The 13,460-nt window shown below is 33.2% G+C and overlaps 4 protein-coding genes across 5 annotated transcripts in view; all 4 read right to left on the bottom strand.

Moving 5' to 3' along the window:
• Positions 1 to 13,460, bottom strand: part of LOC127837263 (uncharacterized) — a 239,995-nt gene that overhangs the window by 110,861 nt on the left and 115,674 nt on the right. The gene's annotated exons all lie outside the window — the stretch shown is intronic.
• Positions 1 to 13,460, bottom strand: part of LOC127837262 (uncharacterized) — a 238,281-nt gene that overhangs the window by 127,364 nt on the left and 97,457 nt on the right. The window lies entirely within an intron of this gene.
• LOC127837260 (uncharacterized) overlaps positions 1 to 13,460 on the bottom strand; it is a 161,947-nt gene that overhangs the window by 66,407 nt on the left and 82,080 nt on the right. The window lies entirely within an intron of this gene.
• LOC127837258 (uncharacterized) overlaps positions 1 to 13,460 on the bottom strand; it is a 405,532-nt gene that overhangs the window by 338,688 nt on the left and 53,384 nt on the right. The window contains exon 2 of one of the 2 annotated variants that reach the window (XR_008029200.1): positions 9,098 to 11,753. Coding sequence is in view for 1 of the 2 variants with exons in the window: in XM_052364184.1 (XP_052220144.1) it covers positions 10,839 to 11,753 (915 nt within the window). In the remaining variant the exon portion in view is untranslated. Of the gene's footprint in view, positions 1 to 8,787; positions 11,754 to 13,460 lie in introns of those variants that run through there. The other variant, XM_052364184.1, reaches the window with a different exon arrangement.

The raw sequence follows: 13,460 nt of genomic DNA, 5'->3' as shown, positions 1-13,460 counted from the left end.
CAGATACATTATGCAATATAACAAAAAATTGTATTATTCAAACAGGATATAAAACAGATCATTCATGTGTTATATTAAAAATGAATTTCACATCACAAAAACGGGGACCTGGTTATTTTAAAATAAACAACAGCCTTCTGTTAAATACCGAATATAAATCACTAATTAAAAACACATCGCAAGAAGTTTTAAACAACAATAAACACTCAAACGCAAACACTAAATGGGAATTGGTAAAAGGAAATATTAGAAATGCAACTATAAAATTTGCTAGTCAAAAGAAAAAAGAAGACAATAAACAAGAAAAAGAACTAATTCAAGAAATAGAAGCTCTTGAACAAAACTTGATACGTAAGGATAATATAGACACAAAAGAATTATCAAATAAAAAAATGTTATTGGATAATTTAAGAGACAAAAAAATCAACGGTATTTTACTGCGATCAAAAGCTATATACGTTGAAAGTAATGAAAAAAACAGTGCTTTTTTCGCAAACCTAGAAAAAAGACACGCAGAGAAGAAAACTATTAAATGTATAAAAGTGAATGATAAATTTATAACAAATCAAAATGAAATATTAACAGAAGAAGTGAAATTCTATCAATCCATTTATCAAAAACAGTATGATTAAACATCAAATATTGATTTCTTTAACACACCGATAAACCGCCTTAGTGAAAACAATAAAAATATATGTGAAGGTATCCTAACCGAAGAAGAATGTTATAATGCCTTAAAAGAAATGAAAAATGACAAGAGCCCGGGCTCAGATGGACTAACGGTAGAATTTTATAAAACCTTTTGGGATGACATTAAAAAAACTTTCATCGAATCAATAAACTATTCATTTATACACGGACATCTAACTGACTTTCAAAAACAAAGCATTATATCACTAATCCCTAAACCTAACAAGGATACCACTATTTTAACAAATTGGCGACCAATATCATTACTTAATGTAGACTACAAAATAGCTACAAAAGCCATCGCTTATAGAATTAAAAAAACGATATCCTCAATAATAGCACCTTCACAAACAGGTTTCATAAAAGGGAGATATATTGGGGAGAATGTCAGACTCATTTTCGAAATAATCGAATACCTTGAAAACAAACAAATACCCGGTCTTTTATTTTTATTTTTTTCAGATTTTGAAAAGGCATATGATACTTTAAATCATGAATTTATGTTTAAGTGTCTACAGCATTTTAATTTCGGCGATGATCTTATCCGTTGGGTAAAGCTGTTTTACCATGATATAAGTAGTATTATTATGAACAATGGATACATGTCGGAAAGTTTTAAGATAAAAAATGGCGTTAGGCAAGGTTGCCCTCTCTCATCGTCCCTGTTTGTAATATGTATCGAAATATTGTCTAATTATATTGAAAAAGACCAGAACATTAGGGGTATTGTTGTAAATAATATAGAAATAAAACAGTCGCTCTTCGCAGACGACGCAACCTTTTTCAATAACGGTGAACAAAACTCTTTTGAAAATTTGGTCAATGTAATAACACAATTTGGGAAAACATCTGGATTAAACCTTAACAATTCAAAATCAACAGTTTTAAGAGTAGGGCTTTTCAAGAATACTACAATCCGGTTTTGCAATGATCACAAATTTATTTGGACATCAGAATCTGCAAACACTCTTGGGTTATCCTTTTATAATTGTAAAATAAAAAATATGTCCATGAACTTAGAACCAAAATTATGTGCATTCAGTAATTGTCTTAAACAATGGCACCACAGAAAATTGACCTTACTAGGGAAAATTACAGTAATAAAAACATTCGCACTACCAAAATTAGTATATCCATTCACTGTATTACCAAACCCTCCTCAACACACCATACAAAAAATAACTAAGGAAATTTTTAACTTCTTATGGGATGGTAAACCCGACAAAATAAAACGCAGCAAAATAATAATGAATTATACAAATGGAGGCCTTAAATTAACAGACATTGAAATGTTCCTAAATTCTATAAAGGGGTCATGGGTTAAACGACTGCTTACAGAAAATAATAGTATGTGGAAGTGTATATATGATACAATCCTACAGAAATACGGAGGAGAATTACTATTTGAATCAAATTTACAAACTAAAGATATTAAACGTATATGTAAAGACAACGAATTTTTAAAAAACATAATTCAAGGATGGAATACATGTAAAAATTGCTATAAACACAACTTCAGCAAACATATTATATGGAATAATAGTAAAATACAAATTGAAAATAAAACTTTGTACTGGAAAGATTGGCACGACAAAGGAATCGTATTTGTCGATCAGTTAATTGACTTTCGCGTGAAGAAATTTTATAGCTTTACTGACTTCAAATATATCTTTAATGCATCAGACAATGACTTTCTTAAATACAATAGTCTTATAAATAACATACCAAAAGACATATTGGAACTTGTAGATGAGCGTTTTATAACAGGATCAAGGAAAAAATCATTACTAGATATAATCAAAACTTCGTACCAACCAAATAAATTTTTATACAATCTTCAGCTATCTGAAATAAAAAATACAAATTCGAATGCGGAAAATAGATGGCAAAATATTTTTCAAAATAAAGAGTTAAATTGGGCAAAGATATACACGCTAGTGTTCAAAACTTGTACGGACACAAATTTAAGATGCTTCCAATATAAATATATTATGCGTTTAACAGCTACAAATACATACCTCTTCCGGTGCAAACTAACTAACTCTAACTTATGTGATCTGTGCAATGAATACGATGAAGATATTGAACACTTGTTTTGGAAATGCCGGGTAGCACAACATTTATGGAACAGATTAGCGGACTACATGTATGATAAAGGCATTTTATTATATTTTAACTACGAATTAATTTGTTTTGGACAGATGGAATATAATAAAAACATGCAAACAATTAATTTCATCATTTATTTAATGAAATATTATATATTTAAATTGAAAACAATGCACCAACCATATGATTTCAACAATTTCCTTACATTCCTAAAATTACGCTTTGATATAGAACAAGAAATAGCCCTAAAAAACGATAATCTTGAACAATTTAATACAATTTATCAGAGGTTACTTGACGGTCAGTTTTGAGCTTCCAGCTTCTCCTTTTTTATACTTATTTCTTACTTTTTTTTTCTTTTGTTAACTCTTCATATTGCAAAAAGACATAAATAATAACCTCTGGTTAAACCACAATTATCACTATTGTTCCATGCGGAGTGGGTATATTTTGAAGAAAAAATATTTAAAAAAAAACAATAACATTCTATTGTACGTGCATATGCACCCATAACTGTATTGTTATCTTCTTGAAGGAAAAAATGTTTGCAATGTATGTACATGTATAATGTTTGCTTTTTTTTAGTTATATTAAATAAAAAAAAAAAAAAGTTTGTTTCTTATGTATGTGTTGTTTATTGTTGAGGTTCCGGTAATATGCAGAACGTTGAACGTTTCAAAAGTGAACCCAGTACGATCAAGTTTCTAGGCTAGTACTATATGTGTATCACTAAGTATTTTACAAGACTCGTGTGACGCATTCTTGCACAAACATCGAACGAATGTGGGTCTAGGATCAAAATTGTCAGTGGCATGTAGGGTCTGATCTAACGACCAAGAAGTGTATAACATGTTTTATAACCTTAAATGGAGACAAATCGCTCAGTATCGAGAATTCTCTGGACTAAGCGTTTTCGACAAATGTATGTATCTAATAGAGGACTTCGACATATCTGATGGTCCAACTGAACTTCGGCTAACGCTTGAAATTTGAAACACCCATGATTGAAACGTACGGATGTTTTATTTTCAATACAACACTAAGGACGTCTTTTTCCATAGATAGAAATATGGGGCAATCGAAATATAGGTATTATATGTTTTATTATGTTTTACTCACAAACTGTATCGTATTTTGCTTTCTGCCTGTTCATATTATAAACGATTCCTTTGATTCATTTAACGCCGTAGACCTTTCATGCTATAAAAATTTACTATCAAGTTAAATGTTTGTTGTCGATTTAATTTTATTGACGTTTACTGTATAGCAAAATTTCATGAACTTGGAAACGCAATGTGCAACTTGATTAAAATTGTACACGGAATAGTATCGAGCAAAAACCTGAAACGTTTAACAATTATTTCGTGGAAAATGTTCGCCTAGATATGTAGTAAATTGCTCTTTATTGTCAGGTAGTGTGGGTTAAAAGACAATGGCCACTACATCAGATTTGAGTCGTGTTCAGGTAACAATTGCAATATTTCATGAAAGGTCACCAGGAACTTATAAATGTTACAAAAAAACCAGCATCAACCAAACGGTTGTCTTCTGCAGAAAACAGGAAACTGTTTGTATAGCTACATGTATCAATTCCTTGATTTGGTATAATTCTACAGATATTGAGCAGCATCGGAACAGCAAAGCTCTTCATACACCAAGACACATTGATTATGTCTTGTTTTGAATTCGACTGAAACCAAAGATTGCGCATCAACATTTATATGACCTATATTTTTCACATTACTGCGATGAATACTTGGTATTGTACCGTATGTTCAACTATGTGTTAAAATTGCTTAATCAATTTAACATTCAATTTTCATCAATATACACCTGAATCGCTCATGTTTACCTAACTTCTGTGACCCTACCACCTGAAGTAGCGTTTTCCTAATCGGTTTATAACAAAACATCGCACTTTAAATGCCCAGCATCGCCAAGTACGCAGTTGCCAAACCACTGCTTTATAGATGAAAAAAATATAAGTGACATGGCCAGCCAAACATATACCTCTGACGTAATACCTACATTTCTGAGATATACTGCAATCACTGTCTGCACGACCAATCGGAATTATATTGCATGCTATGAATACAAAACTACTGCCTTTCTAAACAAAATTGCACAGATTTGTTTACACATGTTACGTTGTGAGAGGATTAAATGTTTTGACATGTTGATCCAATATCATTCGACCCTTTAATTGTGTCATGCAATTCCTAATTGTCATATTTGCATTATTCTTTGATTAAAAATCATGCTTCAAAGCAATCAATTGCAAGCACTTCCATGATCGTCAACGCAACGTAAATTGCAAATGGAGACAACCCAATTTAGCCCAAATGTTCCATCCGGAGAGGAGGGGAAAGAAGTGTGGTTTTCTTGAGATTTAATAAACCAATCAGATATGAAAACAATACTTGCAAGGTGACGAACGCAGACTATTCATTGAATATCTAATTGACTGCATTGTCTACGAGGAAAATTACAATTCTTAAAGGGGCCTTTTCACAGATTTTGGCATGTTTTGAAGTTTGTCATTAAATGCTTTATATTGATAAATGTAAACATTGGATCTAAAAAGCTCCAGTAAAAGAATAAAATTAAAAAAAGGAAAAAAAGTAGACCGCATCAGGGCTCAAACAAGTGACCCCCGGAGTCCTGGAGTAAAAACCAATGTGACCACTTGGCCATCCTGCCAAGTATGTATGAGAGACGTATTTTATACTTTATATAAGCAATCTTCGTAGTTTCAAAAAAGTAAACGACAACAACAGAACTCTCCAAATTATTCATTCGTTTCGCGTTGCAACGCTTTATAATTTTCAGGTTTTTAAATCGTCAAAGATGCATAGAATGACTATATTAGACCATGGTAATTGTTCAGTATTACTGTTTCCTCACAAATATCATAACTAAAACGAAAATTTGCGAATCTGAAACAACTTTTATCAATTTTGTCAATTTACCAAAACGTGAAAAGATCCCTTTACGTTGTAAATGGTATGTATTAGCATTACAAAATATGTTGCTTTTCAAAATTGTTAACAATAAAGTGCTTGTAAATTTAAAAGTATCTATAAATACAAACACTATGAATTGTAAGCAATATGTTAGTTCAAGTTTATGGATGTGAATGGTGTTGGAAAATGAAACCAAAATGTACCTTCATGTTTATCTGTATAATGCACATTTATGTGGAGTAAACTGTAACATACTCCTCTTTTATTTTGTGTTCAGACCAAATCAGTTTATATGCACATAATATGGACGTACAGATACCAAACTAAGTTAACTAGATAACGATAACGGGCCCGGGAAAGAATCGAGTTGATATCGAAAAAAGATCGGACGATCATAGTACGGTTATCGCCCGGCGATCGCCCGACATCAGATTCGTTGTACATGTATCATGGCTAGCTCCGTCCGGCATCCGTCAGTCATCGTGCGGAGGCCCTCCGGCAATCGGTCGCCGGCCGATGTTTATGTCCCTTGAAAATACCTTGATTGGTGCCGATAAACGTACAATAAATCCGATGTCGGACGATTATTTGATTATTATTTTTTTTATCTCAACTCGATTCCTTCCCGGGCCCGATGTCGGGTAAAATTTTAAGTGAGACTAACAATTAATCCGGACACCGCCCGATGCTACAAAATGACCCGGTGTCCGTGCGATCATCGGCCGCGCGCCAGACTGATGAGTGTAAAAATACGTCGTCCGCTGAATGGACGGTGATTGCTCTCTATTTGTGAATGAGGTAAAAGCCATCTATCCAAATACCGATTGTCATGAGCCTAACTAAGAAGAACTGATTGAGTTTTCTCAGAATCAATTACTTTTGACGGACGGACGACAAAATGGACAGTTGAACTAACGTGCATATTTCGCATAATTACCCGCTATTTACATACCAATTCAACAACATACTAGTATCTTATGCATGTATTTAGTTATCACAGGATCCAGATGTGAGGTGTTTAGTTATTTCTGTAGGCATAGCATCTGTTGCCACAGGAACTTTTGTTTTAGTACAGCCTTATTTACGTGCATATACAAATGACCCTCCATCCATATACCAAGTTTCTACCAACATATCTTAAATACTTGTTTTAATTATCGCGTGATCCAGATTCAGGCGGACACGCGGACTGAGTTGGGGTTAAACCTTCAGTCGCCTCCGATTGTCACGATACATCTATAATAATCACGATATAAATACATTGCAAACATAATAAGAGTTGATTGTATTGAGATAGTGTTTCACAAAATTTACATCTTAATATATACGTACAAATTGCAATTACCGTGTTTTTTGATTTTGTGTTTGCTTAGTAGTGATATGTCAATGACTTCATTCAGGTTTCACTTGTTTACTTATTGTAAGAAACAAATGGTTTATATTTCAGTTTCATTACAACCCTCATCATTAGTACTAACATAAGCATCATCATTTTTATGAACGTCATCATCGACATCAGCTGCGATGTCCACACTTATTAGCAATTATGTTATGTGTTTTTCATATTCTATTGGTAAAAATGAGTGTTGCTGTTTTCAACTGTATTTAAATCAAAACACGCGGGTCAGTTAAATGACTCACACTTTCCTTGGATTAACTGGTTTTCAAATATTATGTTCACATACTTATGACAGTATTAACTGACACCATTCCGCCTTGAATCACATACAGTTGGAGTAGAATGGCATTAAACAGGATTTCCTGACGAATGACATTATGCCCACAAACGTTGTGTGCACTTGGCGTGGAGAAGTAGTAGTAGTAGTACTAGTAGTAGTAGTAGTACTAGTAGCAGTAGTAGTAGTAGTAGTAGTAGTAGTAGTAGTAGTAGTAGTAGTAGTAGTAGTAGTAGTAGAAGTAGTAGTAGTAGTAGAGTAGTAGTAGTAGTAGTAGTAGTAGTAGTAGTAGTAGTAGTAGTAGTAGTAGTAGTAGTAATAGTAGTAGTAGTAGTAGTAGTAGTAGTAGTAGTAGTAGTAGTAGTAGTAGAAGTAGTAGTAGTAGTAGTAGTAGTAGTAGTAGTAGTAGTAGTAGTAGTAGTAGTAGTAGTAGTAGTAGTAGTAGTTGTTGTAGTGGTTGAAGTCGTAGTTGTAGTACATGTTGTTAAGTCGTAGAAGTGCTGATTATTTTATTATCGAACATTAATATTGTCAATTATTCGCACAATATTATCTTTGTCCTTGCAAGAGGTCACTGCAATACAGCATGTATAAGCCGAAAGCGACAGATAAAGACCATGATCCGATACGTATCCTATTGTGTGACGGTCGTAATTGTAAGGACATAGTAGCTTAAGTATACGGTTACCAAACAATTTTTACTATTTATGTGTTTCATATATATCAGTTTGCTTGTTTTTTTCCCATTCTGTATAGTATCGCCGTGTTTGTCACTATTACTGACATTTCATTTTGTGTAAGATTACCGAATACGTTATGGCATATATATTCTCCAGACTAATTATGAGTTGTGAACTAATAAAATTAAAACCTTATCGGGTTGATAATTGGGCTATATGGAAATCACTCATAATTATCCATATTTGTTTTCCGGGAATGGTCCTATTATTTTACAGTTTATTTGTTTGCTGTGCCATATAAGGAACATGATTCTTTTTAATGTTAACTTTCTTTACATTTTAAACTGGGTTTTTATCGTATGTGTTTTAAATGACACTTATTGTTTGTTAACATGAGACTTTGTAGGTTTGATTATTCGGTTTGCATGTTCATTTCAGGCAACATAAGTCATAGATTAATTTAACGCAAACAAAAACATGCTTATCACTGACTCAGTGTCAGTCAAAGCTTATATTTCAACGCAAGTACCGTTAACTATTTCTAGTGTGCGTACTTCACTAGCACTTGCAGTGCAGAATTTAGAGTTAACAGTTACACAATTTGCAAGTAGCATAAAGCGGCTTGTTAAGAAAATGGTCGATGAAGGAAATGCAACATACACTGTACAGTTTAAATAAGAAATATTTAATAACGAATCAACAACACTGAAAGATATATCATATGCAAATCAACACTATAGATATTAATAACAGCACATGACATGTTTAATCATGAAACAAATGTTGAAGCATACACCGCTTCATACTTGTAATTTGATAATTGTGCGTGAACATGTTAGCTATCTATCTCAATGTCATTTATCAAGCTGAGATATTGAATAACTAACTACAAGAAGTACACATATCTGTCAGCAATAAAACGGGTTAAAGTTTTGGCTTGGAGAAAATTAATAAACATTAATTCAAACGTTCATATTACCTAGTTTCTAGTGTTTGGTATTAACTATCATAAATATGACTATATGCATATGTAATACTTGTAGTAACATATTAAACATATACACTTGGGGACTTTTCTAACGCATCTCTTTTCAAACTTGAATATCTCAGTTATGAGTGAAGATATTGATTTAAAATTTGAGATAATATCATTTGACTACATTTTCTGCAAGCTCACGATAAAATCATTCATCCGTAACGATTGGGCACTTTAGCACATGGGGTTGATGTGGTTTCATATTTTTGCACGTGGAAATGGTATCACATAGTCGATAGAATGACAACCCAATTCATAGTTAAAACATTCTTTATTATAGTGATCGTATAGTTCGCATTGTAAAATATCTATGAGCCGAGCACGTCCGTCCAGTCGCGACGGCGAACCAAACTCGACTCTCTCTAATACAAAATCTTGAAGTATTTATACAAAACATTTGTCACTATCAACTTTCATTAATTGTGTTGATAAAGAACTACTTATAAACTATTAAGGAAATCAGTCTTTATCAATACCCCATTAATTTCTGAATATTGGTCTTTTCCAACATGTAGAAAATGTACACTTTAAACAAGCAAACGTATTTCAATACGGTGTACTATGTTATAATGGTGAAACGCGATATAACTCTTGTTTTATTTCAATTCAATTATTTAAGTTGGGTTTTTACACAAGGAAAACATAAAATTAATTTACAAAACAATATAGCTCGTATGAATATTCAGGAGCGCAATAGTGCACTTTGCATTTTGCCGCCTACCTTCCCTACTTGCTAAAGCGTCCGATTGTCACGGATGAATGATTTTATCGATAGCTTGCATATAATGTAGTCAAATGATCACATGTGCAATTTTAAATAAAAATATTAACTCATTACTGAGATATGTACGTTTTCAAAGTGTTGCGTTAGAAAAGTCACAAAGTGAATTAAAACATATACCTGGTATTCCAATTTAATTTCAATTCCATCATTCTAGGTGAGTGTTTACAGAAGAAAACATAACATTAATTAAAGAAAAACAATATGGTTCGTATGAATATTCAGGAGCGCAACGGCTCAATCGGCATGTTGCAAGCCGGTCAGTTATTAAGACGTGTAAGTGTATGCGTTTTACTTTTGACATTGTTATTATTTAACGTTGTACGAGTTTGCAAATTTGACTTTTGAAGGGACGTTTTTAATTTGTTAAGTTTTATATTTTGTTGTTTTTCAATTTCAATTAAATTTTCAGGAATTATCAGATATGTGTTGAATTATTGTGTCCAAATTTCAACACAATCCCTTAAAAAAAAAGGGAGCTATATTGATATGATTAAGTGATGCGTTAAAAAAGTCTCCGAGTGTATAAGCACAAAACTCGATACAAATGCTAGTATGTTGATGTCCCTCTGTACATATTTCATTACTTTAACAAAACATCTCGCAAACAAATTGTACATGCAAAGGATTGAACAATACAAAAATTACATTATTTATTTTAGCTGCAATTCATTAACAATTCACTACGACTACACAAGTGAATTTTATACTAGTGCATTATCTGGAAATTTTATACTATTCACATAAATCAAATATATTCATTTATTCAAATACATTGAAATGCACATTCCAAAACACGTATACGTTATACGATACATTCGTTTATGCGTTCGAAATATTGTGGGTTTTGATAAACCTTTACATTTAAATTATTTGAATGTTAATTATAGGTATAAGCCATGATCAAGTAAATGCATAAACTTGCAGATATGGATTGACGCCGGATTCATTTCCACCACTCACAGCAATTTTATCAAACGTGTTATTGAAACATATACCAACCGGAGATTTAATTTCATTACTGAAAGGGAGAGATCTTATACATTGTCCACTAGGACTGATTTGATGTATGGCGAGAGGATAGGATGTCACATACACATTACCACAAGGATCCACGGCGATTTGATTTGGGCCAATTAGTTCTTCGTGCTTATATTCAAATACTTCTTCTCCATTTAAGGTCAGTGCCATTAATGTGTCCCTATTATTTGAAATTATTAACACACGATTATGTGCATTAAAATTACAACAACTATATATTGATATTGCACACTCTTTTATGTCTGAGCTTATATTGATTTCACGAAGCAACGTTCCGTCATTATTAAGAATGTCGATCTGCCCGTTGCTATTTGACATACAGATGTACTGGTTGAGTGGGACATTTCTAGTAACATCGTAATACGGGATTCTTGTTTTCAGTTCTGTAATAACGTGCACATTTCCATAACGTAGTTGTGCAAATGCAATTGTGCAAGCATGTGGCAAAGTAATAACCATGTCCATTGGACCTGTCTTTGAAACTGACCAAGGAGTAACTTCACAAATGAATTTTGATAATACAAAATCACTGGCTTCATCAATCACTAGTAACGCATTTACTGTGTGTAAAGCTATCAAAATGTACTTATCTATCCATATACATGAACACGCAATGGGACGTTTTTTCTTGTCAAATATGGGTATAATACTTAAATCTTTAGTATATTGAAGCTGTGGAATTCGCTCTGTATATGGCTTATAAGGACTGTTATCGGTATCGGAGCCTGTCTCACTTACATCACAAGTGCAGTCTTCTATTCGCAAGGAATTCTTAACCTCTAACAGCAAACTATAAACAGAAGTATCCTCAACACATTTAAAGCAAGAATTGCTTCTACCTTTCTCCAAATCACCTATGATTGATTTCAGACGACTAACCGAATTCTTTTCAAGCTGGCGTTGCAGGAGAACAACGTGTTCATTCGTTCCAAATTTCTGAACCTGTTCAAAACATGTTGACTGCTGTTTAATGTCATTCAAAAACTGACGTGTTTTATCGTTGTTTGTTTTAATTTTTTCTCCTATAACTTTCTTCTTATCAGCAATAGATGATAGCACTACATTCTCAAGTTGAGCGTATATGTCTAAGAGTTTCTGTTTAACACTTTGGAGTGAAGCCAACGCTTGATTTTCTATTTGAATTACCAATTCTTCGTGATTTCGTTCATGTTCTAAAAGACGCTCACCTTGCTGTTGAAAGTCTTGCAACACTATCTTCAGTCCGGTACAATCCACTTTTATATCATTCAAAATATCAGAAAGTACCTTTACTTCCTCGCATTTTCTGTGATCAGCCATCGCGCACTTATTACAGCACGTCATATCGTGGTCTTTACACAGATAAACCACTTCTTCCTTTTCGTGATTCGGACAGGCTATCAGGTTCTTCAGGAGTTCTTGTATCTCCTGGGGAGGTACATCCGCAAGGTCACACAACTTGTGGTGCTTTGAAACTTTTATCTTTGCATGATCCTGTTTACACTGCGCACAAAGTGGTTCCTCACATTCTGTACAATACACAACGCCATCTATTTCGGCTTTCTCTGCCAAACAGGGGCCGCATAAGTATTGTTTGACAGACATTTTTCGTATAAATTCTAAAAACTCAACTCCGTTTGTTTATATGCTAAATCGAAAGTAGAGAAAAATACCTGGCTTATGCACACACATCAGTATAGCAGTCGACTGTGACACTTACTGTGTAACAGAACAAAGATAACTACATTTTGAACCATGTATAGATCCTAGTTTCCCTTATATAATAAGTACATACAATGTTTGCACATCACCATCCATACTCTAGTACAGCTATATGTTGTGTTCTATATATATATTATTCTAAAGCATAACATCAATCGTTTCACAAAGTGGTTCTTCACAGTCTCTGCAATTCACATATTCCTCTATTCCGGCTTTCTAATCCAAAAATGGGCAATATAAATCTGTTTTATAGACGAGTTCTTGCTTATTGAAACATAATTGCCTACGCGTACTTATATTCTAAATCGAAAGTAGGGAAAATACCAAGCGTGTACACACTTGCTCGACTATGACGTGGTATGCGTTATCAATCGTGATACATAGGCTATCTCAGGACTCCCCCGTTAGATATGAATATATGCAATAAATCGTCTGCTGATCCAGAGTGATGCGTTATCACACGATTGTGACCCACTTTAATATTAACACAGAATGCGATCGATTTTAACGAGAAGAAAAGGAATTAAAGGTAGTAAACCACTCCGTTGTGGATCAAGTCCTTATTTACCAGTTTTCAATTTGGTGTGTAACATATTTAACAATAGTTGTAATGTATCATACGATACTTAGTAGGTAATTGCAAATCGACTGTTTTAAATTTACATAATTACACAAATAATGCTTATCATACATAATTCCTGAACTTTGTCACAAAAAATGTATTGAGTGTATGCTGGTATATACATGTCTTACGATAACCAACTCACGAGCAGTAAGGTTTGA

Source organism: Dreissena polymorpha, chromosome 7 (assembly GCF_020536995.1).
Source record: "Dreissena polymorpha isolate Duluth1 chromosome 7, UMN_Dpol_1.0, whole genome shotgun sequence".
NCBI classification, from domain to species: domain Eukaryota; kingdom Metazoa; phylum Mollusca; class Bivalvia; order Myida; family Dreissenidae; genus Dreissena; species Dreissena polymorpha.
This window is presented reverse-complemented; position numbering and strand designations above follow the sequence as displayed.